The 26,912-nt window shown below is 40.2% G+C and overlaps 1 protein-coding gene and 1 long non-coding RNA gene across 7 annotated transcripts in view; one reads left to right on the top strand and one right to left on the bottom strand.

Moving 5' to 3' along the window:
• Positions 1-26,912, top strand: part of LOC146433405 (uncharacterized) — a 78,534-nt gene that overhangs the window by 5,598 nt on the left and 46,024 nt on the right. For all 6 annotated transcript variants that reach the window (XR_014854104.1, XR_014854103.1, XR_014854101.1 and 3 more), the window contains 2 exons: positions 21,513-21,652; positions 24,121-24,338. This is a non-coding gene — a long non-coding RNA (uncharacterized LOC146433405). The remainder of the gene's footprint in view (positions 1-21,512; positions 21,653-24,120; positions 24,339-26,912) is intronic.
• The window catches only part of LOC146433406 (vesicle-associated membrane protein 2-like), a 51,989-nt gene continuing 32,713 nt past the window's right edge, over positions 7,637-26,912 (bottom strand). Inside the window, exons 2-5 of the mRNA XM_085069721.1 lie at positions 24,217-24,334; positions 20,861-21,019; positions 18,864-18,915; positions 7,637-16,678 (exon numbers count right to left, since the gene is read on the bottom strand). Coding sequence (XP_084925847.1) covers positions 16,662-16,678; positions 18,864-18,915; positions 20,861-21,019; positions 24,217-24,334 — 346 coding nt within the window. The 3' untranslated portion in view covers positions 7,637-16,661. The remainder of the gene's footprint in view (positions 16,679-18,863; positions 18,916-20,860; positions 21,020-24,216; positions 24,335-26,912) is intronic.

Below are 26,912 nucleotides of genomic sequence, written 5' to 3'. Positions count from 1 at the left end.
CCACTTCACACACTGTCATTGAAACACAGAACCAAGGAGTGAAGGATTGATACAAAGTCTGTTTGGATAAATCCCTTTTATATATATACAGGTTTGGCAATTTGTTCAAAAGAAGAGAGTAACTAAACAAAGGAGGGCAGAAATCTTTCCCATCTTTGGGGATTATCTGGTGTTTAATCGGTACAAGTTTCACTATAGCCCTTTCCTAAGTGCAGCTCTAGGGAGACAATCCTCATCTACCTCGTTTCCTAGGTACAAAATTTCTTGAAAATTATGTGGCTGGAATATCCTTGGGACTTCTTCCTATGTGTCACTAGCCAGTAAATTTAAAATTACCATGTGAATGGGGAGAGGCAAACAAGCGGAGAAAATCAAACTAATCACGTGAGCCTTTTTTACACAGAAGCCCACTAAAACATAGTACTCATTACCATAATGAGACATATTCTATCCACTTGTAACATGTCATACTTCATTAGCAGCAGAACAACTCTGGAGTTCAATGCTTCTGTTATGTAACTACACAATAAAAAAAAATTAAACAAGTAGTTTAAGCCAGTGAATAAAAAAACAAAACAAAAGAAACCCACACATTTCTTAAAGGAGAATGGTTAAAGGACATAAAAAGAAATCAAGAATTAGTAATCCTGAGTAATGTTAGCTAATTCTTATTCATTAGAGGAAAGGCTGTGCTAGATGAAAACAAAGGAACTATATTTGAGAAAAACGAAGTAGCTAGAACAAAATAGAAAGATGAAAGAAATCTTACCTTGCCAAAAAAAGCAGAGCTGTGACATATGCCTCCTGTAGACATTTATAAAAATGCTGTGGGGCTCATGGTTTCTTTGGGTCTGGATAGAAAACTAAGTGAGCATCAGGGTATCTTTCTTTCTGATGGGTCTAAAAAACATATCCAGCTGCCTTTCAGCCCTTTTATTGATATGGGTAATTTACAATTATCATTTTGTTTTGTTTCCCCAGCCCTGCTCTCTCACTGCTTTACCAACCAGTTATTGTTGGTAACAATGCTGGTACCTTTTGCTGGCTTCATATAACGCTGAAGAAAGCAGAGCTTAGTTAGGAGGCTGCTTTCTCTCATGCAGTAATAGAAGTCCTGTTCTTTTTTAAATGAATACATTGCAGGGAAGACAGTGACTTGGGGCAGCCTTAGTGTACATCTTCATTGTAGGGACAGCCTGTGAAGGCATATTGAAGCCAGCTTTAAAGTAGTGGCACTCCCTGGACAGGCACAGAGCTCAGTGAATGGAAAGCCCTCCCAAGGAGCCAAGGCAGTAGTGCTGAATGCTTTCCCCCGCTCTGCTAGAGCCTCGCTCCAGCTGGGGAGCACACAGCAGTTTGGGCAGGCTGGGCTCCTCTGCAGTCCTTGCACCCTCCCAACTCATGGTGCCTTCAAGTTTGTTGAATTGTTTCCTTATGCATTCTGCCTCCCATGGGACTAGAAAGAGGTGAACTTCCCTTTGCAGAAAAGCTTTACACCTTTACTATGTTGGTTTCTGTATGATCCTATCTGGGATCCCCTATCCAGAGTTAACTACCTCACATTAAGAGGGATAAAAGCAACAGGTGTTTTGACTAAACTTAACGGCTCATATTTGAAGACTGGGCTAATGTACTTCAGCTGTGTTTTGGCCTAGCCAGAGAGGATGCTGTGCTACTCTTCAAGACACTTCAGAAAAGGGAGTGTTTTTAAAATGACAGATTTTAGACTTCACTCGAACCTAATAACTAATGAATCAACTTTTCTTGTAATGCTGAGAAAACATCTCAAGTTCTAAAATGCAATTAAAGCACATTGTGTCCCTATCTATAAGCTATTACCTCACTGCAGACTTGATCATTAGAACTTGGATTCAGGTCCCCCAGAAATACAAATCAGTGCCCAAGATCACAGATGTGGCACTTCCCACATCATAAGGCTTAGACCACAGCTCAAGTCTTGAGATGGAGAATCTTGCAATCCACACTGAGTTAGTGCAAATGTCAGTTACAGAAGCCAAATGTATTTGAACAAAGTTTTCCCCAGCCACATGTTGGATTACAGTATGATGAATTGTATAGGGAGACCACTAACAAAATACAAGTGAAAATTGCACTGAGCCTATCCAGACATAGCCACTGCAACTGAAGTGAATGCATTCCATTGTTTCCAACATGGGATGCCACAGCAAGTTAATTCTGTAGGATCAATCCACTACAATCAAAGTGAAACAATAAGAGAAGACCTAGTATGAAGACTTGTATATTGCACGTTCAAAAAATTACATTACTATTTGCATACTTTAAGAGCTTCTTCTGAAATGAAGCCTCAGTTCCCCTTATATAATGCAGAATTTTTCTTTGTTTTCAATGGCATTGGTGGTGTTAAGATTTTATAATACCAAAAATGTTTTATAAATAAAACTCCAATTTTCAAAGTTTACCCTGATATATTATAATTCTATTGTCTACTTTGTGAAAAAGTTTTATCAAAGTGATGATTGATATATTGCAAAGCTGAGAAGCAAAAGCATAGTAGGAATTAATTTCTTAGCCCATTGTTAAGAAAACTGAATATGAAAAGTTGAGCACTTGTGTGTGAAGTTACACAACAAAGCTCTGATGTTCAAACTAGACACAAATCTCCTTATTTTCAGAATCCTGTTCTCATCTCAACACAATCATTATCATAATAATGGATGATGGGCTCTGCAACACACCAACATTTGGTATTTTTAAAGCTTTTTGCTTTTAAATCCAGGACACAGAACTGTTCATTCCTTGGTATTGGAATTACTATTGTTAGTACTGGCATGTCCATATCTGCTGCTAGAGGTGATTACAGTGTGAGAGCTTGGACACCCTCACAGAAGATGGAAGTGTTTTGGGCTGTTGTTTCAAATGTGCTCCTGGGGCGCAGCAAGGGGTGTGTGAGAACACCGTGCAGAGCTCCCTGAAGAACTCTTTGTTCTCCCTTCAGTTCCAGTTTACCAACTTTGGAGAAACCAGTTATTAAAAAGGAAGGTAGGGAATGTTCTTAAATGAGTCATGTTTGTTCTGTGACTGTCAGACTGCATCCATCACTGGTTCAGTAGCTCCATTCCACTGGTGAGGTCATTCCCATGCAGCACATGACACAGGGAGCCTTTGTACAGCTGCAGGCAACATGCTTCATATTGGCTCCTGACTTTGGAAGTGTTCCATGAAGGGATCAACAGGTACTTCTCCATGTTGATGCAGTATTTCCTGATGCTTTCACAGCACAGGCCTAAAACACTAAGAAACTTACAGCCTTTCATTTGAAGACCAAGGTGCACTTAGATTTTATACTTGTTTTTAAAATGGCGTTGGAAGATTTTATTAATGACAAAAAAGACATAGTCAGTCAAGCTGAGCAACGCCAAAACAGAAAATGTCAATGTGTAGGAAGCAGCCCTGGAAGCATCAGGATAATGCAAAGACCTTGATGGTATAGTCAAAGTGTGCAGCTTTTGTGGCTAGACACAAATCTTCTGATTACTTTTTTCCATAGAGAAAATGCAGAATTTAAGAGTTAAATGAACTTACTTGAGAAGTAATAGCTATTGTCAAGAGGGAGAACAATATTTCATTCAGCACCATGAAAGAGAGAACAGAGAGAAGAATGAGACAATTGCAAACCCACAAAGAAACATGTTGTTAAGTTTGAAAACACTTGAGAAATTCGAAGTCTTGGCTGAAGCAACTGTTGAAAAAGAGATGAAAAAGAGTTCTGAAAAACTATTAAAATGAATGCCGGGTACAGCAGAATGGCTAACCCAAGGGATGGACAATGCAGTTTAATCCCATACAGACCAATTGTGACCAAATTTATTTTGTATTTGAGACTGAGTCTGACCCTGTTAGCCTTTGTTAGCATCATTTGTGCAATAAATTCATTACAGTGATAGGCAGTGACTGACAGTGCCCCTGCTTTCACAGTGCATCGACTGTCACTGTTTGACATTCCCAGGCTGGGCACCATGGGGTGGTCATGGCTCTGCTCACTGCATGCCTCCTGAGCCTGGCACAGGATCACTTCAGGAAGCTGCAGCAGGCAGGAGGCTGCAGCTGCACTGCTGGACAGCTGAAACCAGAAAACGTGGCTTTTTGTTATTTGGGGGTTTTCCCTCTATTAAGATAGTTTTAAAAGGAAGACAGTATTTATTTTTTAATATTTACTTATTTATCTGTGGGAAACCAAAGTTGAAAAGACAACCTGCTTTCTGGCATTGCAGATATATAGTGATGTGCCCACCCTTGTCAGCTTATTTTAAGCGGCAGTGATGGATCTGCAAATCTCAACAGAAAGCTCCCTGAGAATCTGCTATGGTCTGCAAAGAGAGAACAATCAGGAACAGAAGCTGCTAGTTAGTGGATTGAATTTTGACTCCTCCCTCCCTCCTTCCCTCCCTCATGTCTGGGTCAAATAGGAGCAGACAGGTTATATGCTGAAGGGTTCCCATTGAATGATTACATGCCTTTTGCTTCCTTTTTCAGGCTTACATCATGATGTGTTTTAAGAGGCTGAAGAAGTGTTCAGACTGCAGTTAATCATGTATTAATGATCTACCCAAAGACCATTTTTAACAAAGTCCAGACACAGGGATACCTTGTCTAGTGGCATCAGAAGACACCAATATCCTACATGAGAGCTGATAAATCTACATGTAGGCAAGGGAAGCCCATAATGGCCGCAGCACTACGTCTTATACAGCCAAGCTTGGTTTTCTCACTGCATAGTTTCAAATTCTAGGCTCAGCTGCAGAAGAATATGTGGGCTGGCTCTTTTTCTATGTTAAAAACAGGCCTTGAGGATACTTGTGCTTACAACTGTCCAAAGATGCCTCTTCTGCCAAATCAAGGCATCCTGAAATAACAGTATTTTCAACAAACAAAAGAGTAAGAACTACACATTGTGCCCAGATAGTAAGCAGAAAAATAAAAAGAGTTTTTGAGCCAGCTCAGAAACGAAATTCAGATCGAGCTTTCTAGAGGACTGAACCAGGCCAAGAACATATATGGCTATGAAATGAGGGCTGATAAGCAGGTAAAAGGATGGCAAAACCAATCCAGACAGTTCCTGGTGATAAAATGATTGAACTTTGTCACTGGAACTTGTAGCTGTCTTCAGAGTGAGGCATTAAAAGGAGAGAGATTAAATTTTCTTTGCCAGTGCAATGTGAGCATTGTAATTACTGGTTTACATTCCCAGACCCTCAATCACTATTAACCCTGGTGTTCCTTGGGGCATTGCAGTTTCAGATGCTTGCTTTCTGCATCCTATTCACAGTTGAACTGACTCACTGGATAGTCTTAGCTAAGACAAGGAATTCCTCCCTGTCTCCCTGGTCCTTTGACTCAGACTAGTAAGAATTTTTGATATTCGCTCTTCTGTACCTTTCTTGGATCATTAGGAAGGAAGTTTAATGAAACCTGGGTTGGTGCAGGACTGTATGGTGCTGGCAACACCCCTGCTCTAGCCAGCTCTTTCAGTGCACTGTCAGTATGGATTGCTAGGGATTATATCACAGAAGCATGCACTGTATGGTCTTTCCAGCTCCTGGTGAAACTGGAGCAGGTGTTTTCTAGGCTAAGCCAGGGAAGATGTAAATAGCTTGATGTTGTATTTTACATCTAGTAAAAAGAACAACTGGCTAGTCATTAGATAAGTTCTAGAAGTCAAATTATCAAACCCAATGACTACATTCTACAGAGTAAATCTGCATTATGGCCAACAGAATGCAGAAACACCAGGCTTTACTTGCCTTTGTAAAGCAGCCAACAGCTGTTAAATTATGATTACACTGTTCAGATGATAAGGGAGAAGACAGGGGTGGTACTACTGCAGAATCTAAAAACTCCCTTAAAAGTGTAGTAACTCAGTGCCAGGAAATTCCCGTACTAAAATGTACTCTTTATGGTTACCACGTCATGGTTAAGTGCTTTTGTTGATAGCTGCCCAACCACAGGCGGTGTTACAAGGTTATGTTCCCCTAGATTACAAACTCCTGGGAAAGCAAAAAAAGCTGGCTTGGCTCTGCAGTAGTTACCACTGCCTTGCTCTCTTTCATATGGAGCTCTAGCAGTTTACCAACTTTTCTTCTCAGATTGCAGTTTTGACCATCTTTAGTCATGTGAGACAATTTTTACATTTTAAAATTGTCAGGAGCACTTACAAGTGTCTTACTCATTCACTTACCTTCAGGTACTTCAGCTTACAAAACAAAGTGCATAGGCAGTCACTTCAGGGATTGTTTTGTCTTTGAACTATCTTGTATTGACTTTCCAAAGTGTGTGCAAGTCCCAGGTGCTCTTCATCCCACAAAACTTAACAACCCCTAGGAAGCCATTTTTTCTGCTCCCTGAACTGCCATGAATCATGCAAATCTATCTGACTGGAATGATAGATTAGACTTTTCATATAATCTTACTGATTCTTCCACATCCATCTAAATATCTCTATTATTTTAAACATAACTTCATTTTCACTTGGTTTTATAATTTGCTAGAATTTTATGTAAGCTCAAAAGTCAGAAATTGGGTTTTTTTTCAATAAAACTGAGCTAATTATGCAACCTTGTGGTAAGAGTACTAGTGGAGCAGCAGCCCATTGTGCTCTCTTAATAAGCCTCACTTTGGCTTTGATGAGTTTCCTGTGTTCTTTAATATCATGTTCAAATGCACCAGTCAACATAATTCACTTTCTCACCTTATTTGCTGTTTCATATAGACCAGAATGTGCACTCTGTGCAATCAGTGATTGCTTTGTCCCAGCTCCTCCTTTTAGACTCAAAAGTGTCCCCAGTTGATTGCCAGGTTCACTGAGTTACCAAGGAAAAATCGATAGTTTTGCTAATTAAGCACCTTTGTACAAAAAGGCATCTTGACCTTACCTAGGTTTTGGGTGGGGAGAGACAACAATGTGCCTTTTATGTGTTCTGAGATCATTTGCAACAAAATTAGAGAGTTGTTGAATAATGCCCCATATGCATTTAAGGTGTGAAGCTACCTGGGAGTTATTATGATGCTTATGCAATTTAAAATTCAGGTGTAGGCACTAGTAAGGGGAGAAAAGCAGCTTCCAAGTCTTGTCTCTTCAAAGGGCTTAATTACTCATTAGGAATAACCATGGCAACAGTTACCAAGCCCCATTAATCCATCACACAAGTGGCCAGCACCAGCTGCTTCAAGTTAAGGCAGAAGAGGACCCTACATGAGAGTCTGTATTCCTCTCACAGAAAATCCTTCTTTCTTAATCTAAAAACTGTCTAATGTACACCAAACTGTATTTCATGGCATTAAATTCCCTGAGTTAACTGTGCCCTATTAAAAGGAAAACCCATATTACCATTAAGAAAGTTAAGAATGTCGTCAAATGCACTAAATACATTTTCTCATCTGCTCTTATTCACAATTTGTTAAGAGCTGCATATTTTTGTACAGGGTTATTGTTTCTGTAACAGAAGTGCTTTTTTTCTTTTCTATGAGACTAAAAACTCAGTGTGAATTAGAAAATCTTCATTTCCAGAAGCCGCTAGTACTTGAGGGATTGAAAGCTGGAGCTGCTTAACTGTCTTTAAACTATGCATCTTGGGAACAGAATGATACAAACCCAAACTTCTTAAAACCAGATTTATTGGCACAAACATACATGTTACAAATGTCTACGATATTTTTGGAAAATATGTTCACCACTTCAAAAAAATCACTGTTCACAGAAAAGTACAGTAATATCAAACCTTGTAAGTCATCACAATTTCAGCATCAAAATGCATGCATTTTATAATTTATAAATGAAATTCCACTGACCTCCAGGTAAAGCACTTAAAAAAATTTCCTGGTCTCCACAATGTTATTTTTTCCTCTCCAGATAGTTCCAATAAGGTGCAAATAGATTGTTTTCTGTAGAGGCACAAATCACAACTCCTTGCTCAGTACAGCTGAGTCTATGAGGTGAGAGATGCTGTTCTCAGCACAGATTTTCAGGTCCTTTCTGAGTGTGTTACTACATAGCTTAACACCACTGTGTGGCCTTTAAAAGAATGCAATTAGAGATTTGGTCTGGAGTCTGGGCTTTTAAAAGGGCAACTGAAAACTTATTTCTGATTATTCCTATTACAGGAAGTAAAGCTTAAAGAATTACAAGGAAAGAGGTAGAAGAAAGGTTTTTGTTTTGCACTGCCATTCCATCAGCATTTGAAACAGGTGTGGCATTGCCAAGGTGACTTGTGAGGAGAAAGACTGATCTCAGTAAATCCTCTTCTTTCTTTGGTGCCAGTCTACTAATTTAATAGCCACTCAAGATTTTGTCACTGACCTCAGACAATACAGAACAAGACTTCACCAGATGTCCTGAATCTGATTGTATGCCATGCCCAGTTTCAGTGTCAGAGAAGCAGACTTCACACACACAGAGGGGAGAGACTGCACTGATATCCTCAGCATGATCAGATCTGGCTCAGCCCAATGGCAACAAGAAAGAAAGAAAATTTCTTGATGTCAATGGAAGTTCTTTGAAAAAGGGTGGTGCATTTACTTCCACTAGATCTGAATTTTATTCTAATCAGATCAGTGCACAACCGAAAAAAAGGCAAAAACATAAACCACATGCACTTACAAAGGTGTTTCCTACACTTTTATCAGCCTTGGTAGGGCAGAGAACATATCCAATGACAGAATTTGTTGTGGAATCATGGGCCTTGGAGATTTGCAGAACTCATCTAGACAAAACCTGTGCAACGTGATCCAACCCCAAAGGCAGCCCTGCTTTGAGTAGGACATTGGAACAGGCAACCCCAGGAGTCCCTTTCTACCTAATTTTTTATCATTCATATGAAAGGTTTTTCCTCTTCTGAATTAGAACAGGGCACAGATTCCATATCACGCCTGGATTTAGCAAGGACAAATGAGGGTTTTTTTGTTGTGTTACACAGAAAATAGGAATTCACTATATGCTTAGGCACATGTTGAAGTCACTTCCAGAGTAGGGCATGCCTTGCTCCTCACTCTAGGCTGGTGAGTGTGAAATACTACAGTGCTGAATAGATAACATAAACACCTCCAGAGGCTGCTCTTCTGTGTTAGGACTCAAGCATAAGTCATTAAGGAAAATACTAATTAGCTGGCTGTGAACTCATTTCCTGCAATGAGCATAACAAGTTTATAATAGGCATTCATATATTGCCACTTAGAGAACTTCTTACGCTGCAAAACAAACTAAAGGTGGCTTGCAGTAGATACTGGCTATGTTTCACCTCTTTCATATTTGGAAAGAGAATATCACACCCAAATGGCAAATACCTGTCTACATACATAAGCTTTTTTCAGAAAGGGGAAGGAAAAAATAGGAGTTGTCAAATAAAAATTTAACCTCTACAACAGTTGGTGCTTCCCCCTCACAATGCATTTTTGCAACAGACAAAGCATGTTTTTAAGTCCCGCTCTTGAGTAGGAGGTACTAATTTATAATCATTCAGTGATGCTGATAAACCTAATGTGAGTAATATTTTACCATGTTTGTGGTTGGGGGAGGGAGGATATTTCATTTACAAGACAAAACAATGATGTCTTTCATGACAAGTAGTGGGCTATCTAACATTTTATTGTGCAGACCTGTGAGTGTGTCATAGCAACATCAGCATTTCATTGTTTGGGGAAAAAGCAAATGGAACATAGATTGAAGTTGGCTTTTCTAATGAGAAAAACAATATTCTTTAATCTATAGTTAGGCCTTGGAAGCTAGTTATTTGAATTTTTATAGCTGCTAATTGCTTAAATAATACTTAAATAATTAATGGTAAACTATATATCCACAGTCTTTACCATACATTTCTACTTTTATTCAGAATATTTTTCCCTTTAGGTTTCATGAAAGGCTGAACTTGCATTTAGTAGCTTGCTAGTGGCAGGGTAGTCTCACTGATCACTGAATTTTCAGTTACAGCCAAGACTGTTTTCATTAATAAAGAAATTGTAGCAAACTTTCAGGTCTATTTCAGTACTATAAATAGTAATAGCTAAACTTCTGAAAAAAAATTATGCATTGTGCATCTATTAATTTGTAGGTCTATTATATGCATTATTTCAATCCTTGATCTTACAAAGAAAATAATTGCAGCTGCCATCACTTACATTAACTTTAAACAAACCTGCAGTGGATCAGGGAGAGAAACTGATTTCATTATTTTAAACTTTTCACTACAAAAAGCTCAGACCACCACCATGTGTTCACATATATATGACATGAATGTAATGGACTCAACAAAGTGATTTTCTGTCCTCCCCCTAGGCAGTTTATAGGTGGACAAGAACAGGTACTGGAGTGGAACAGGAGTAACCAAAATAATTATGCCACGTCAAAAAGACTCCATTACAGAGACCAGAGTGCTCTAGAACAAAGTGGACATTCAGGCTGTATCTTTATGCACCAAGCACTCTGAAGTCCTGATTTGATTGATGTCCTTGACCACTTCTCCAGCTGCATCACTTGGGATAGAATATCCCAAATGGTGCTCTCTGCAAAAAAGAGCCATCCTTCCTGAATATATGTCCTGCATTGTCCAGAAAAAAAAAAAAACCCTCTACCATCTGTCATAGTTAGTTTTAAGTATTTAATTTAGTTTAATAGACAAGCACACTTTGTTTTAATATAAAAAAGGTGGTCTTAGGTAGAGCTACTTATAAAAAGGAGTTTACTGAATGTTGGCGATATTTCACTTAGACCATTTCCCAGTTTACTCTATTGTGATTACCACAATATCCTTATTTGCTGTTTTTTCTTTTTCTGACAAAATCAATGAAATCACTGTTACAAGAACTGTTAAATAAATTTAATTAAAATACCAGTGTTACAATTTAAAGTAGTGTAGCAAAAATGCTGTTGTTTAGCCTTCTTTTGTATCACATATGGAACCAAATTAAGACCCAGGAGCCATACTGTGCCTTCAGTGTTCTTGACCAGAGAGTGTAGGCTGGTTTGAGCTGGGCATTATGGGGAAGAGGTTCTGCTTCACTCAAGGCCTACCTGAGCTCTGGCTGAGGGCAACAATAACAGTATGGCAGAAGGCAGGGAGTCAACTCAGAGAGCAGAAAAACCCTAGCCTCAATATACTGTGTTCCAAATACACTACACTCCAAAACCACAAAGGCTTTCGAAGAGAACAGAAAGAGACTTGAAGAATAATGGATAAGCCAGACACTGTGAGAAGACCTAAAGAATGGACACTGTTTTTTCCATAATTGTCTTTGTTGTTCTCGATGATATTTTCTCTTTTGAGAACAAGTACTTTGCCCTTTTAAACTTATAGCACATGGTTTCTTTGGTTGAATAGAGTGTTACGTGCAAACCACAAGGCTGTATTCATGTTTTAAACCGGTGCAGGTTATGGTTTTTGCTTTGGAGAGTTAGCAGATGTGATACAGTCATGACAGAATGAGGTTACTGCAGGAATGACTCACTGTTGAATAATCAAGTGTTTACTCCACCAAAACTGCATGTAACCAGACTGCCACAGTTTTTCTGCTTTATTCTAAGATGTAGCTTTTAAATGTCAGTGCACCAGGAAGGAAGGTAAACTCCTTGGGTGGCTCAGATCTCTTTTTATGCATGTGTTTAAAGGCAGAGAGTCTTACGGTTCTCAATGGAGAAGAAAAACTACTGAGCACATCAATCGAGATATACAGTAATGAACTAAGGAAGGGAAATTAACTGAAGAGGAAAACAAAATCCTTTCTTGGAATGGAACAGAGAAGTATTTCTGAAGTAGACCACATGGAGAAAGAACAACTGATATGAGGCTCTGGTTTGGTTGTTTCATCAATCTAGTATCCCTCCAGAAAATAATGTTACCATTTGAGAAACATTAATCCAATAATTTCTCTGGCTACAATTTATTTTTTTCAAACTACTTTCTTCAGTTTTCTTAATTCTGCTTTTAAAGAAGCTAATTTGAGGGTGCATGTGCTTTCTCTTGCTCAAATGTATCTTGCCTAGCAACAGGGACCTAAACAAGGTGAGGAAGAACTGGCTGGAAGAGCATCTCAGTCTTCTGACTACATGGAGGGCACAAAGGTTATGATCTGTTACAGGTCTAAAGTTCAGGTCAGGATGAAAATCCAGATCAGAGAGACTTTGAGGCTTTTCTCTAATACTCACTGTGTACATTGGGAGGGAGCCCAGTGCCTTATATGGCTGCTGGTTCAGCCCTCTTCTCTGTTTAAAGGGCAGAGGAAGGGTTGAGATCTAAATCCTGGATCATACCCAAGTGCTCTAGGTTACTTGTGAAGGTCTACCACCAACGTGCAATCAAGGTACTCTCATTAAAAAAAAAAAAAAAAAAAAAAATTATACATATTCTCACTGTGTGGATAACCTCTCAAGGAATAGAGAAAATCCACTCTATAAAAGCATGAAAAAGCTGAGTAACATTGAGCTTCTAAAAGTTCCTGAAATTTGAGTCTCCCATGGTAGATGTACTTCTGAGAAGCAGACATCACCATTTTGAAGGTATGCTCTAATACAAGTGTCAAGTCAGGAACTTGCTCTTAAGCGCTAAAATCCATTGTATTCAGACAAGAAGTAGTCCAGCTGCTCATAAAATTAAAGTTAGGTGAAGCCTTGTCAGAGGAGCAGTGACAGAGAAATGGTAGAATTTTCAAAGGTCTTGTTACTCAGACAAAAGCCTAGCAGACAGTGGATGTTCTAATTCATTCCTTGCACAGTCAATATTGTACTGTTCTCCCCTCACTGTAAGTGTTTAAGTCACTTATTGCAGATCACTATATAAAAAGAAAAAAGCCAAATATTTACTTGCCTGAACTGTTTCCGGGGCTAACATTATGCAGGTTCCAACGGAATTAAAGTGCCAGCTTTAAAAATCCAACTGATTACATTTCCAAATCACTCCTTGTCTTACAGACCCTAGGTTATGTTCAGAATCTTTATCACATTCTCCCATCCTCCTTCTAATGGTATTGATTAAGTTTTACTCTGTTGGATTGACTGTGGTGTTACATCATGCTGTTAAATGACAATCAGGTCAAGTACCCTGTTAGGGCTTCCACACTAAGTTCTCCTGCCAAGTTCTGTGCAACAATGTTTTCAGGTTTAAAGCCACATCCGTGTTACTGTGAGGTGAGCTAAATCTGAGAGAAAGTGTAATGCCCAAGCAGGACCTCACTAGCCTGTTGACAGTGGATGCAAGTAACACTTCTTCAGCTCAGAAGCTGCTGTACAATCATTGGCAAGCCAAGCAGCAGCTGTGGTACAAGCACTGACCAACTCTTAACCAACTCCTTTCAGCTATGCTGTGTGTGAAGGGCATCTCTTGCTGTACAGCCTCTGAGATTCTGGGGCCCAGAAAGCAGAGGAAGCACTTCTTATAAGGATGGAATATGAAGGTCTCAAATGATGTCCAATTCTGGATTTAGCTATCAAAAGCATTGCTTCCAGCCAGAGTTCAGTTTGGTCCCCAGGGTGGCAGTCAGAAAGCAATGGCCTTGGAGTCCCCTGAGGGTTTGCTGGGGAGTCACTCAAAGGAAGCCTTTCGTGACGTTTTATCAGCCCAAGGCAAGAGCCTAGGCAGTAGTTAGTGATGAAGAGCAGGAGTTGAAATTCTACTGAGTAGTTGAAATTATAATCAGTGCTGACTGAACAAGAATGACTTAAACTTTTTGAGGAAAATTTACAGGCAGGCAGTTGTAACTGCACAGACATTTAAAAGGTAGAAGCAGTGAGTGGAAAGCAATCAATCCTGGATTCAACACAAATAAGATCTCCAACTGTGTTTATATAGATTGTCCTCTGCACTAGTCTACACATATGTGATACTGTTGTTCTATGACCCTGAACAGTCCTATATTACCATATTCTCCTTGCTGAAGATTTAACCCTTTGCAAGAGCAGTTGAGCTCTGAGGCTGTGCATCAGGGATAGACACACTTGTTCATGATTCCTGGGCTGAATTAGAAAGGTTACATAGCTTATCTTAACTATTACAACCAACCAACACAGCACAAGTAGTAGCAAACATTGAGCATTCACGAGCATACTATGAAGAACTTTGAAGAATTAAACATATTAATTTAGCATGTTTCATTACCATAGAGGAGGAAATAGTCTCTTCACAAACATTCTACAACCCACTAAAAGGTAGATTTCTTAACTCTCCCTTGCCAATTCTCACTAACATTTAGCAGTCATCCCCATTAGTTACAGTTTTGAGAGAGAATGGGCCCACATTCACAAACAGCAGTTTCTATTCTCCACTCTCACCTCTTGTGAGTATTAAGTTGGACTACATTAGCTGGGCGGATGTAAGCTTTGCATCCTTGTAGCACTTTCACTACAGCTTCACTTGGGAGCTTTGCATGTTTGTAGCTAGAGAATTCAAACTCTTGAATGTGTATTTGCAGTCCTATCAGCTGAGTAGTCAGTTCAGCCTCTCATAGGAGAAGGAATATCCACATTAAGGCTCAGTATCAGCATATCACCTTACTGATTGCACCACCTCCAGTGAAAGCTATCTTCATCTCAGGAGTCTTTGCAGTAGAGAAGCCCTGTGAGGGTTAAGCCATGCTCAGCATGGGTGTGGGAGTTGGGTCTCACTCTCACGAGATAATTCTTTCACAGCAGCTATCCAATTATCTTAGCACTTTAAAAATGGTCCTGAAGTTGGATGGCTTATTTCTCTACCAGTGAAAGCTCAATTATACATAACACTCAGTTGTGTCACCTTGTGGAATCAGGCCCTTTATCACTGCTCAGATTTTTTGTCTGGCCCATGAGGATTTCAGAATTGTTTGTGTTCTCACCCTCCTGGAGGACCGAACAGGGCATGCCAGGGAGTCCCGTATCACATTAGGAACTTTGAATATACAGCTTCATTAAGACTGGGGCCACTTATGACTTAATGATATGAATTATGAATTATTACTATGAAGTAATAAGTGTTTAGGGAAAAACACAACTGGAACCTTTCAACTGATCATTACTTATTCACTCTGCAAAATTCTATTTCAGCACAATTTGTATATAGATTCACAGCAACAAACTAGTCTGGGTCTCCATTTCTTTAAATCTAAAACCATGTCAAGAGAGATATTCCACAGTGGGAATATCTAGTCTACTATTATCACTGTTTCTATTCCCTAATTAAATTACAGACAAAAAACCCCAACCCACAAAATTATTATTTTTTTAATTCTATGAACTCTTTTTAGAAATTCTGAAGGAGTTATCCAAAAAAGACCCCCTTTTCTCAATTTCCTGGCTCAAAATTTGATTAATTCATTTTTAGTTTGGTTAACGATGATTAAACTATTCACCCTTTTAAAAAGAAACAAGAAATTCACAAGAGCATACAAGAACTTTCTCTCAAGCCACAATATATCATTTCTGTTAATTACATCAAATGTTAGTTTAAATTAATTGAGTATAATAGGCATCTCAGCCGAGCACTTTACAAAGATGAGACTATAGTTTATGAACTATCCACATGCACAAATTAAAATATATTTTTATAGCCTATTAACACCACTACTTTGAACAGTGTTTCTTTTCCTTCCTCTTCTGCAGGAAAGCTTGCTAGGCACCCTCCCCTTTCTCATCCTCTCTCCACTGTTCCACCCTACTTTCTTCCTGATTTTTGAATGATCCTCCCAGTGGGGACCATTTCTGCAAACTGGCAGGAAGTGCAGAGGCAGCTTCCTAGAACAGAGCTGGGAAGCCACAGACATCACCAAAGGTGCTCATGTGCTTTAAGTTAGGGCCTAACTACTGGGGATTAGCATCCAAAAGATGTCCCATGAAACCTGACAAACAGTGCCTTGAGTTTTTAGCAAGAGACTGGATCAGAGTTATTTGTGATGCTTGTATTACCACTTTTGCATTTCACTTGGCTTTTTCAAGACTGTGCTAGCTAACGCTTTTTTGTTGTCATACAATTTTCTTTCTGGCTTTAAAATTGAGGCCATCTTGCTTGTTCAGAACACCATGAGGTGTTTTCCATAAGGAAAAAATTAAATCTGTAAAAGATGATAAACTAGTCTTATTTATTTTCTGCAGAAAATGTTTTTAGACTTGGATTCTACATCTACTCTACCAAAAAATCTGTGTTTGGTTGGCTAAATTGAAATACACTCTCTTACATGAATACTTGTAGGTATCACTCTCTTCAAGGGGAGTAGCAGATACTACCTCAAAAAATTACCTCTGACAATGGATTTTGCCATCCAACTTTAGGAGCTCAGATTGAGAATTTTGGCCCTAATGTTTGCTGCAACCTTAAGTTTGGGTCTAATCCACCTGACAGTGTCCCTCTGAACAGGAGCTTCCCCATAGCTGCATTCTTTGATTCTGAGATGTTTTAGGATGCTTTTCATATACTACAGTTTCTGAAGGTCAGTGTGTACACATTTTAAGACACAGTGATTAGACAGTGTATGGAACTACTTGGCAGTATTTAGCTGGTACAGTTTCTTGTGGAAACAACAGAATTCCAAAATACACCACACTGAATGCTTATGGGTTATTACAAGCAAAAATCCCAAGACACCGGGAATTAAAAAGCGGAGTTCAACAAAGGAACACTGATATCGTCGGTAGATATGAACAAAGTTGTGCCAAGTCTTCCTTCTTTGCTTTTTCAAGTGGAGAAATAAACTGGGAGATGAAGCAGAAGGAAAGAAAGAAAAAAAAAGACAAAAACCAACAGTTATTACAGAGTTACCATTGTGCTTTATCAGAAGAATGTGATGTCAGAGAATTGCAAACATCTTTGGCACATCTTAGCTGAAAGACTATGACATGTCTTGCATGCAATATTCCTATCTAGCAGACATGGGGATGCTCCTCCTGTGTCAAAAGGAATTTGGAGGGGAAAATGGAGTAGAAAGCCGAGGAGACTGTGGCTCAAAAGACAGAAAGGCCAGGGACTGACAGTGATGTTAGCTGCTGTCCCCAGCTCCAGCAACACCTGTAAAGCCACGAGTTGTATTGCTTCCTCCAGCAGGCAGCCAGGCTGCTTTCCCAGGGCCCCACTACCAGGATGGTAGGAAGCCTGGCTTGGGCCATTTCACCATCCATGGTAGCTTGTTGCTGTGAGGAATGACTCAATTTATCTGCATCTATAGCCAGCCCTCATGGAGGGTATGCTCTTGTTCCCGTTCAAATGATGGACTGGAAAAGTCATGTAGGCCTTCTATTAACAGCATTTGGATGCTTGATGTCTACAGGATTCAAACATATACTTGAGAGCTACTGTAAATAAATGCAGCATTAAGTTAAATACACAGGGTTCTTCCTGAAGCTGCAACCTTTAGGCACTTATTACAGAAGAATCAAATAGACTGAAAAAATAATCTGAACTACAGGTACACTTAAATCTCACTGACCTGGTACTAGATCTCACTATGGTGAGCCACAACCTGGGTTGAACAACGTGATGCTCAAGTTTGTGATTAAATACCCTAAACTCAATATAACCCATGTCAAACTTGCTTTTTTTTTTTTTTTTTTTTTTAAACTTACCAGGACATGCATTCAACATTTTAAACCAGAAGTGAAACAATGTTTTTACTCATATATTTCAGCCTTACCTTCTGTGGAGGAGTTCTGAGCTATCTTGACCACTTTTTACTTTCTTATTAAGATTCACATAATGCTTCATGAGGAATATATACACAACAATTAGTTCAGTGGCTGCACATCTTCTTTTGTCTGATTGCTGCAGCAGACTGCAGAACAAGGACTGGTCTTTCTCTTGAAGTCAGTTGCATTGAGTACCCAGTTAATATAGTTAATTAATATCTAACCATTTCCCATTCTTGCTGTATCAGTGTTACGAAACCCTGGAATTATTCTGGGTCACTCTGGTGCCAACATTCATAAGGCTAATAAACTGTCACATGTATCTCATTCCATTTAGTCATGTTTACAGGTGATCCTGTAAGCCTTCTTTACAAGAGCAACAGAGGAAAATGGAAACATGCTGAATACGAGGCATGTAATTTGAGAGCTGGGAATTAACTCACATCCAGAGTCTAGCCTTCTGGTGAATCTCTTCTGGGTTACTACCTGGATTGCCTATCTGAAGAAATCTCCCTTTCAGGAGTTAATGCCATATTACAGTTATGTCACGTAACAGCTGTTGCTAACACAGGGTTACATAAATGAAATGTTCAATTCCTGTCATTACAAGATCCCTGAGACCCAACCAGCAAGACTGCTATTATTCATTCATAGCTAACTTTCTTACAACAAACGCATGGAATGAGATGATCTTTTGAGAAAATAAATCAGTGAGACTTTGGGCTGTCTTTTAACAACATTTGGGCATTCAAGATGCAAAAGGACCTTCAGGAACACTGACATCACAAATTCTAGCTGATATGGTGGAAACTAGGCACCTACATACTTTCAAAAAATTAATCAGATGCCTGTTTGCTTGTGTGCCTTCACCCTCTTTTTATAGGCATGAAGTATTTAAAGAATTACTGCTCTTAGTAGAAAACACCAGGACTGTGGCACTCATCATAAGGAAAGGAAGATCTCTGTGACTGCATAAAAATTTATCTAAAACATAAAAATGGAGAACTTTTAATCCTAGGGAAAGTTATATAACATGCTAATGTAAAAAACATTAAATGTCAACAAATTCTGCCAATATGTGTCCAGGGAGCTTGCAGTAATTCTCACTATAAAAGCATAACACTAGAAGGGAAATTTCACAAATTAATCAGTTTAAATATTTTATATCCATTTTTTTTGTTTTGATTTTTAATATATCAGCCATTCTTAAGTCACAAGCTATTGAGATCATAAACAAAAGAGAAAATGAATTACTCACTTATAATTATAATGAGAATGACTGCGCATACTACACCAAGGATGATCATCATCTATAAAAAGAAAGTTACAAGAAAGAAAAAGTCAGGTTTTCACATGAAAGACATTAACCCCTCAATATTTTTGCTTTTACTTAGTGACTCATTCCTCATACTTTTAACTCTTGTAAAGACTCGTTAAGGCCCCAAATTTAGTGTCAATTTTAAAACCAGCTGACCACCAGCAATGGACACTGCCTCTGGACAAAGATAGCCAGTTCTTGCCCATCAGCTAAAGATGCAGTGACCAAACTCAGCCATTTCTAGAAGTAAAGACAAAGTCCATTTCCAAAGTAAAACAACTCCAGTGGCTGGGTTCACACATGGCTGTGTACCACTTTACACCAGAGTCACTTGATCACTTTTCCCCATGTTTCTGAAGTCAGTGAAGAGGCAGCTGGAGATGTCTAAGGCCCAGCAGCTATTTGTGCTTCTTTGTGTGCTTGTGCTGTTGAGAGAGGGAGCCCATGCTAGCCTGAACCGTTTCCAGCATGGTTTCCAGCACATTCTCCTGGAAATAGCTCACGGCAAAGCAGGAGCCTGCTCCCCCAGGGACAGGTACAGCAGAGGCAGCTGCGCACAGACCACACCAGCTGCGTGGCTCAGAGGCCCCACTTGAGACTAGCTGAAAGCTAACGAGCCCTCCAGGGATGCTGCAGTCCAGTTGCCATTATTACCCCAATAAATAGAAAGACTGAAAAACAACAAACATGAGCATGTCAAAGCAAGGTCTTCATTCCTCCTAACATATGTCTGCAGCCACTGGCTTGCAGGAGATTTTTTTTTTAAAGTTCTTCTGTCTCTTTCCAGAGTTTCAGAGAAAGGACAGGGAGGATTCTCTTTGTCAGGGTAAAACAGGGAGGGGCAATGACGAAAGGAGAATGACGGTAGGTTTGAAGGTCTAATGTAGTGCAGGTCATTGTAGTGACTGCAGTCACATGGGTAAACCTAATTCAAAGTCTGTGCCTGTAGCTCCCAAAAGCCCTGCCTCCTGCACTTCTAGGCACATCAGCTGGGCAACAGCTAAAAGAGGCACAGAGGACCTGCTCAGTTGAATTTCTAACCTAGATCCTCTTATTTCTGGAATGTTTGTACCTGTAGTTTACCCAGAATATTTTGCCTTGCTTTACATTTCATATCACCGTGGACTGAAGAAACAAAGCAGACAACAGCCTAGCGAGGGATATGTGTGGGATTCTCCCTTGGGTGGTTTTATTTGGGTGGACATCAGTAGTCAGCAGAAAGGTGGTATTGAGAAAGCAAAATGAAGCTGAACTTTTAGCATAGTGCTCATGCTGTTTTCATGAGTAGAAAAAAATCAAACACATGGGTCTTAGATGAGTAAGAGGAGATGAAGTTTCTGGGTCCAAAATTCACAAATACTGGAGGTCTGAAAAAGCAAAGGAGTGTGAGATCCCCTCTGCTCTTGGTAAAGGATTAGACTTTGAAAACAGCAGAGAAGGCAGCTGGTTGATGAAAGCCCTGCTCTATCCTAACCAGCCTCTCTTTATAAGAGACTGTAATTTCCTCCCTTCTCACAGCAGTTTGTGGAATCAATCTTTTACAGTTTACCATCCTGAAGGAAAATCAAAAGGCTGATGATCCCCACAAGGAAAAAGCTGCTTTTATCCCACTACTAGAATTCACTGTACCTGATCAGGTTTTGTGGTTCACAGAGAGAACTGACATGAATTGACATGGAGTGCTTTCCCATCCCTATTTGAAGACACTGATGAAACATCAAAAACTGCATTGACATTTTATGTACTGCAGAAATTATGTGTTCTGGTAAAGATCAAAGTTGATTGGCTTATGGAGCCTAGAGGTCAAGGCATCTCTTTCTCTACATGGCAAAAACTGATGACTCAGAGGTGCCATCCTGCAGGCAAAGTCCCACTAAATGCAACTGAAAATAATTCCTGCCAGGAAGTGATTCTCAACAAGAATTTATATCCCTCACCTTGCAATTTTTCCACCAGTATTTCCTCTTCAGTTTGGCTGCACTGGTCTCAAACTGTGAGGCACCTGCTTGCAATGCATCTGCCCGGTTGTCAAGCTCCGACAGCTTCTGGTCTCTTTCCAGCACCTTGTCCACGTTCATTCTCATGATGTCGACCACCTGCAAAGGCACAGACGCACATGAGACTCCTTGCACAGGAAGCTGAAGGGTGCCCGTCTGTTCACACCCTGAAATGTCACACATCATCCTAAACCCAGCCATTTGCCATTCTGATGTGTGATGGCCTTGCCTGGACAGTGCCCCAAAACCCCAGCCTATGGAAACACACCCAGTGAGAACAAGATGAGCACAGCTACACTGTGCTCAGATGCCCTTGAAGGTAGAAAATAGAGACATCATGAAATACCATAGTTAGTTTCATTAAAAATATATGCTAGTTTAATTTCATTTTATATTTCTTTTAGTCAACACTATAGATTAAAAAACCTGAAGATCTCTATGCCACAATTTGGTTGACATCACTAAGAAAAAGCCATTATTTTCCTTATACATTTAATATCTTCCTTACCTGAACTAGAGGCATTAGCTAGATAAGGCCACTTTAAAGCGAACTGTATGCATTTCCTCACCAAGGAATTTTCTCATTCTGCAGACCTTTTGTGCAAAAATGACTTCTCAGCCAGAATTTGAAGTTCTGCTTGAAACTGAAGGAGAACATTTTACCTGAGAGAATTCAGTCCGAAGAGTAGTAGGGAGCTCACACCACCTTATTGCACAGCCAGTACACAATAGGTAAGGGCTGTTCATGCATATATTTTATACATTGGGTAAGATGAAAATCCTCTTCTAGCAAGACAATAACTAAATGAAAACCCTGTAGAGAATCACCACTAATGCAAATGTCAGACAGTGTAACAATCTCAGTAAAGTTATGTCCAATTATTCTAGCCGTGAATGAGGCTGATGGTCTGTCAATTCTCATACTCTGGAATAAGGAATTTCATGTTATACATATTTAATATAATTTAAATATTACCTGCAAAAATCCAGAATTATTTAAAAGATGCATTATTCTAATACAGTGAGATGAAATTGGTAGTGAAAGAATCTTTAAAAGGACTCACAGAAGGTCTCAAAAGATTTGTTTCACTTGTCTATCAAACCTAAGCCAAAATGAAATGTTTTGGTCTATCCAAATTTTCTTACTTGCTTTTTCAAACCAACACCTTCCAAGAATTTAACTTCATATAAATTAATAATAATAATAAAAGTATTAATTTCTCAGCTAGTATTTAGCTGAATTGTATGTTTGGACAATGATTTGTAGTGAAAATTTTAAACTATTTGAAAATGCTGAAACAAAATACTCTAGAGGAATCAGATGAGAAAACCCAATAGGGGTATAGCTGAAATACTATATCAGCATTGGTATAGCATTAAAAATATCAGTGATTTCATGTGGACCCAAAGTTTGCTCCGAAGCTGGGCTGGGGAGCGGCGCTGCCCGTGACTCTGCTGCCACCTAAGGGTGACATTCCCACACGACATGGCGGAAAAACAGCCGAGAAAGACCTGGGAGAAAGGTTAAAGCCATGCTCACACCCCAGATCCTTGGGGATTACAAACCAGCGTCACCCCAGTGACCTCACAGCGCTGGAAGTGCCGCTTTGCTTCCCTTGGCTATTATACTGTGATTTCCCGCTTAAACAAGGATCTGCTGACCATGTGCTATCAAAAAACCCATATCAACTGCAGCCTCTCTCTCAAATGGGAGGCAAAACCCCCATAAATCCTGAATTTCACCCACATAATCCTCAAATCCAAGAGCTACTCATTGTCTCCTCATATTGGGCAAGAGTTGCTCTCAAAATTGTCATCATCTTCACAAAAAGACACATTTTCATCAGTCTGAGTGAAAAGTGTCAGAATACAGGGCATGTTAAACACAAAGTAGTGGTTCCCTATCCTCACTGATGCCATCTCCATTGACCTACTTGAAGAACCCCAAGTATCTGACAGGCATCACTCATTTCTAGACAACAAATAGCACTTATTTTTCATCTTTTAGAGACAGTTACTTCTGCTGTCACTCACATAAACAATTACAGGACCCGCCATGATGTAACATGCTCAGGACGAGAAGCTCATTTCCTTATTCTGACCCAAGACAAAAGTTAAAACGTAATATTCCTTTCCCCACTAGAAGAGACACTGCACTAACATCAGTGAAGTCAGTGGGATGTGAAAATCAGAGATAAAGAGAGAATCTAGTCTAGACATTTCTGTAACCATAGGATATTGTGAACACATCTGAGTATCAACAATGGCGAGATCAGAAAGTCGGTGTTTCAGATTTTCAGCAATGAAAAGGTTCCCAAAAAGACAAAGCCCATTTTGACAGGTGTATTTAACTCATCTTAAGAAATGCATTTGAGTTGGATATGCTGAGGTCTTCTCTACTACCTTTAAAACATACCTGAAGCTTTTGAAAATAGAGCCCTTTATGCATGTAAGTACATATTTTCTAATGTCTATTTTATCAAACTGGCATTTAAGAATCACAGAAGCCCAACACATTTCACCATGGACAGTAAGCAATTAGTTACTTAAGTCTTTGGAGGGGTTTAACAATAGTCTTTCCTTAATACCCAGCACACAAATCCACACAGCAGGTGTGCAAGCATGTTAGAGCTGCTACTGTTCTGCTGGTATACTCAAGGACTGTACCCATGAGCAGTGGTGTGCTCACTATTCCCATTCCCAGAGCACTCAGATGGCATCACAGCTGAGGTGCAACAAGAATTTAGGGATCTAGGCTGGAACAGGCACATGGTCCTCCAAGATCAACAAAAGGAGTGGAGATTTGTTAAAGATGCTGTTATGATGTGATGTGTGGGTGACTTTCTTTTCGGAATAAATTGTGATGATTAATCAATAGAGTTCTGGCTAATGAACACAGCTCTCAGCTGCTCAGTTCTCATGGTTTTAATCTGTCTATGAGAATTTGATGGTCTGTCTCTGTGAAACAGCCTGTGAAATTAGCATCTAACCTTCAGAAGTGCAGGAACACACTAAAAGATCTGCTTCCACAATGATATTTCCTCCAAAGCAGACTGACTGGGAGGAATTCTGGAATTGGCACCAATGCCCACATTTATTCTGCAGAACTGTTACTGGTACAGGGATGTTTATATTCAGAATCTCTCTTGTACTGTCTGCCTCCTCATAATTGCAATCCTTTGACAAACCTCATTTCCTAGATCCACTGCCTTCAGAGGAGCAGGAGTTGCACAAGGGAGGAAACCAACCACAGCAGCACCCTTGTGGTGAGCAACAAATCCCTTGGAGCCACTTACCTCATCCACCTGGGCTTGTGTCTGCTGCAGCCGCTTGTTGCTGGACACATTGGTAGCAGGAGGAGGCCCTGCAGCCCCTGCAGCACCGGTGGGACCCTGGGTAGAAGCTGGAACAGACCTAGGTCAAAACCATAGAACATAAGTGACTGAAACCATCTTTACTTGTTCCTTACCCCTTTTATGAAACTAGTGAAAAGTACCCATCTCTTCAAAGAACTTTTGCATAATTTCAACCTATGTTTTCCATTCCTGGATCACAGCCCTACTGTTCCATTCCTTCTCATACCACTATCAGTTTTCTCACTATTTCCTGATAGGACTTTATCAAACTCTTCTGCCTCCCTTGCTACTTTTTAAACAGCAAACAGTTCAGATTATCTAGCCTAAATTAGGCCAATGGCCAAACTGATAACAGGTCTGACTAGAAGGGCAGAGCTTACATCCCACTAAGGAAACACATTCTGCTCTGGGCACTCTGTTAAGGCAGTAAGAGCCAGAACAGTGACCCCGTCTTCCTCCTCAGTGTGCTGAGTAAAGCACTCCCCTGCTCCCAGGTGTTTGGACTTAACCAAGTAAAGATAAACAAAAGGAGAGGAGAAAGAAATGGAAGAGGAAGTGGGGGTGAGAATTGCACATAGCATGGGGTTAGTAATCTCTGGCATTCAGCAATGCTTAACTACCCCACCGGTGGTCACCAAATGCCCAACTAGAGGAGCTTAAGCACCTGCCACAGACCCTGGATGAATATTTACAGCAATGCTGTAACCAGAGGCCTGATCTTCTGCACAGCAGCTCTCTACTAAAGCTTCAACACTGGCTTTCTCCAGCTTGCTCTAAAACAAAGGACAAAACAAAGAACAGATCTGGTCTGTCTCAGAGTACGAGTCTGTGCAGACAAATCACCCTACCAGCCTGAACAGGGTCCCTTGACCTTAGCCAGTCATCCTTCACACTCACACTTTAACCTGTGAAACCTCACCTCTTCTTTCAAGGGACCCCTCTCACTTCTTCCCGCAGGGAAATAAAGCCCTTCCTGAAGCTGCAGAGGAAATCCCTAAGCATGTGAACTGAAAAATATCACAAACCCCACTCATGCATTACCAATGCCTTCCCACAGTGACAGACTGAGAGAACACAGTGTGTCTCTGTGAATCATTCTCTTCTACATCCTGGGGTCTGATTAATGCTGCTGGAATTATGGCCTCATTAATACACTGTCAAAGTGCCTGGGGGCACTAAAGTTAGTTCCCCAAAGGTACCTTAAGCTGCAAAATTCAGTTTGACAGTATTGATTGAGGGCTGAGATCCCTGTGGATACCACTGACCCGCAGAAGCTCCAAGAGATGGAGCAGCTGTTTGCAGACCTGCACCACTGCTGTAGCTTACACTTCACTTTTCAGCTGTGGGTGAGAATGTCATTAGCAAGCTTTAGCTGAAGGAAAAGAAATTGAGCCATGCACTACTTGTTTATCCTTTGAGGACCTCAAAGCCACTACTAAAAACATAAAAACCAGATGCTGCTGCCACCTGCAACGGAATCACTCCATTGGTGGCCATGGGCCAACATCCCAACAGGATTTATTCTGAGTTGTCACAAAGGATCAAAATCTGACTGTAATGTACATCACAGTCACACAACACAAAACAAGATCTCCCTGGAGCATCAACAACTTCAAAGGGAGATCCTGGTACAACAACAGAGCTAAAATTGAAATTGTAAAACTTCTTTGCAGTTAAGGAACTAAATAGGCATTTCCCCCAATCAATGCAAGCAGAATCTTTTCTATGGAAACACTGTGTCGCTACTACAAACATTAAGAGAACTCTCTTGAGTTATGCTCTGTCAGAAACCCTGAGACTACAGCAGGGGAGTGTATGAGAAGAGTTTTTCCCTGCCACATGTTTTGCTGTAAGCATAGCTTATAAATGCAGTGATGTTCTTGGTCAGAGCTACGTGATAACTCCAAAGTTTGGAGCTCTGCCATGCACCTTTTCTGCCTAGTAATTCTCATCTTTTTTTTTGCACCTCCCAAACTGTCCTTAAAATGACTTGACATACAGTAGACACTTTCAAGGTTGTTCTCTTCCAGCATTCTTGCTGTCATCTAATTTGGTTTCAGCTGCATTTTCTGGGGCTTCTCTGCTCCCTGCATAAGGGAGGAAAGGATGGGAAGGACGGGTGTTTTTATACAGCTGCCCTGACCATCAAGCAGGAGTTACTGAAACCACCAAAGAGAGATGACAATCTTTATGCTAAGGCATAGCAAGCTTGTAATTAACATACCCATCTTAATTAATTACTGAAAATCTAATTCCAGAGCAACCAGAGCTGGGTGCTGCCTGCAGTGCAGAGCTACTCTTTCTAAACCTTTTATCTCTGGACCTGTGCTCTCCTCACACAGTAAGAGCAGCAGTCTTGCTCATGGCCTCAAGGGTCAGAGCACTGAGCTGCCCCAAGCAGGAGAGCACTCACCCAAAGAGAGAGGGACAGCACAAGTTCCCAGACAGGCTCAACAAAGTCAGCCCTAAGCATACGGCTTTAATGCCACCCACAGCTCTTGTAGGTTACCAAGGCATGAGCCCTTTCCTGTCATGAGGCAACGTGCAATATCCAAAACAAACACAAAAGATACCTGCAGCCCCACCCAGTCTCCCAAAGCACTTCAGAACAGGACAGAGGGGTCTCCGTGCTTCTG

This window comes from Lichenostomus cassidix, chromosome 9, assembly GCF_008360975.1.
Source record: "Lichenostomus cassidix isolate B80296 chromosome 9, HeHo_3.0, whole genome shotgun sequence".
Lineage (NCBI taxonomy): Eukaryota > Metazoa > Chordata > Aves > Passeriformes > Meliphagidae > Lichenostomus > Lichenostomus cassidix.
Note: the sequence above shows the minus strand (reverse complement) of the source record. Positions and strands in the feature narration are given on the sequence as shown.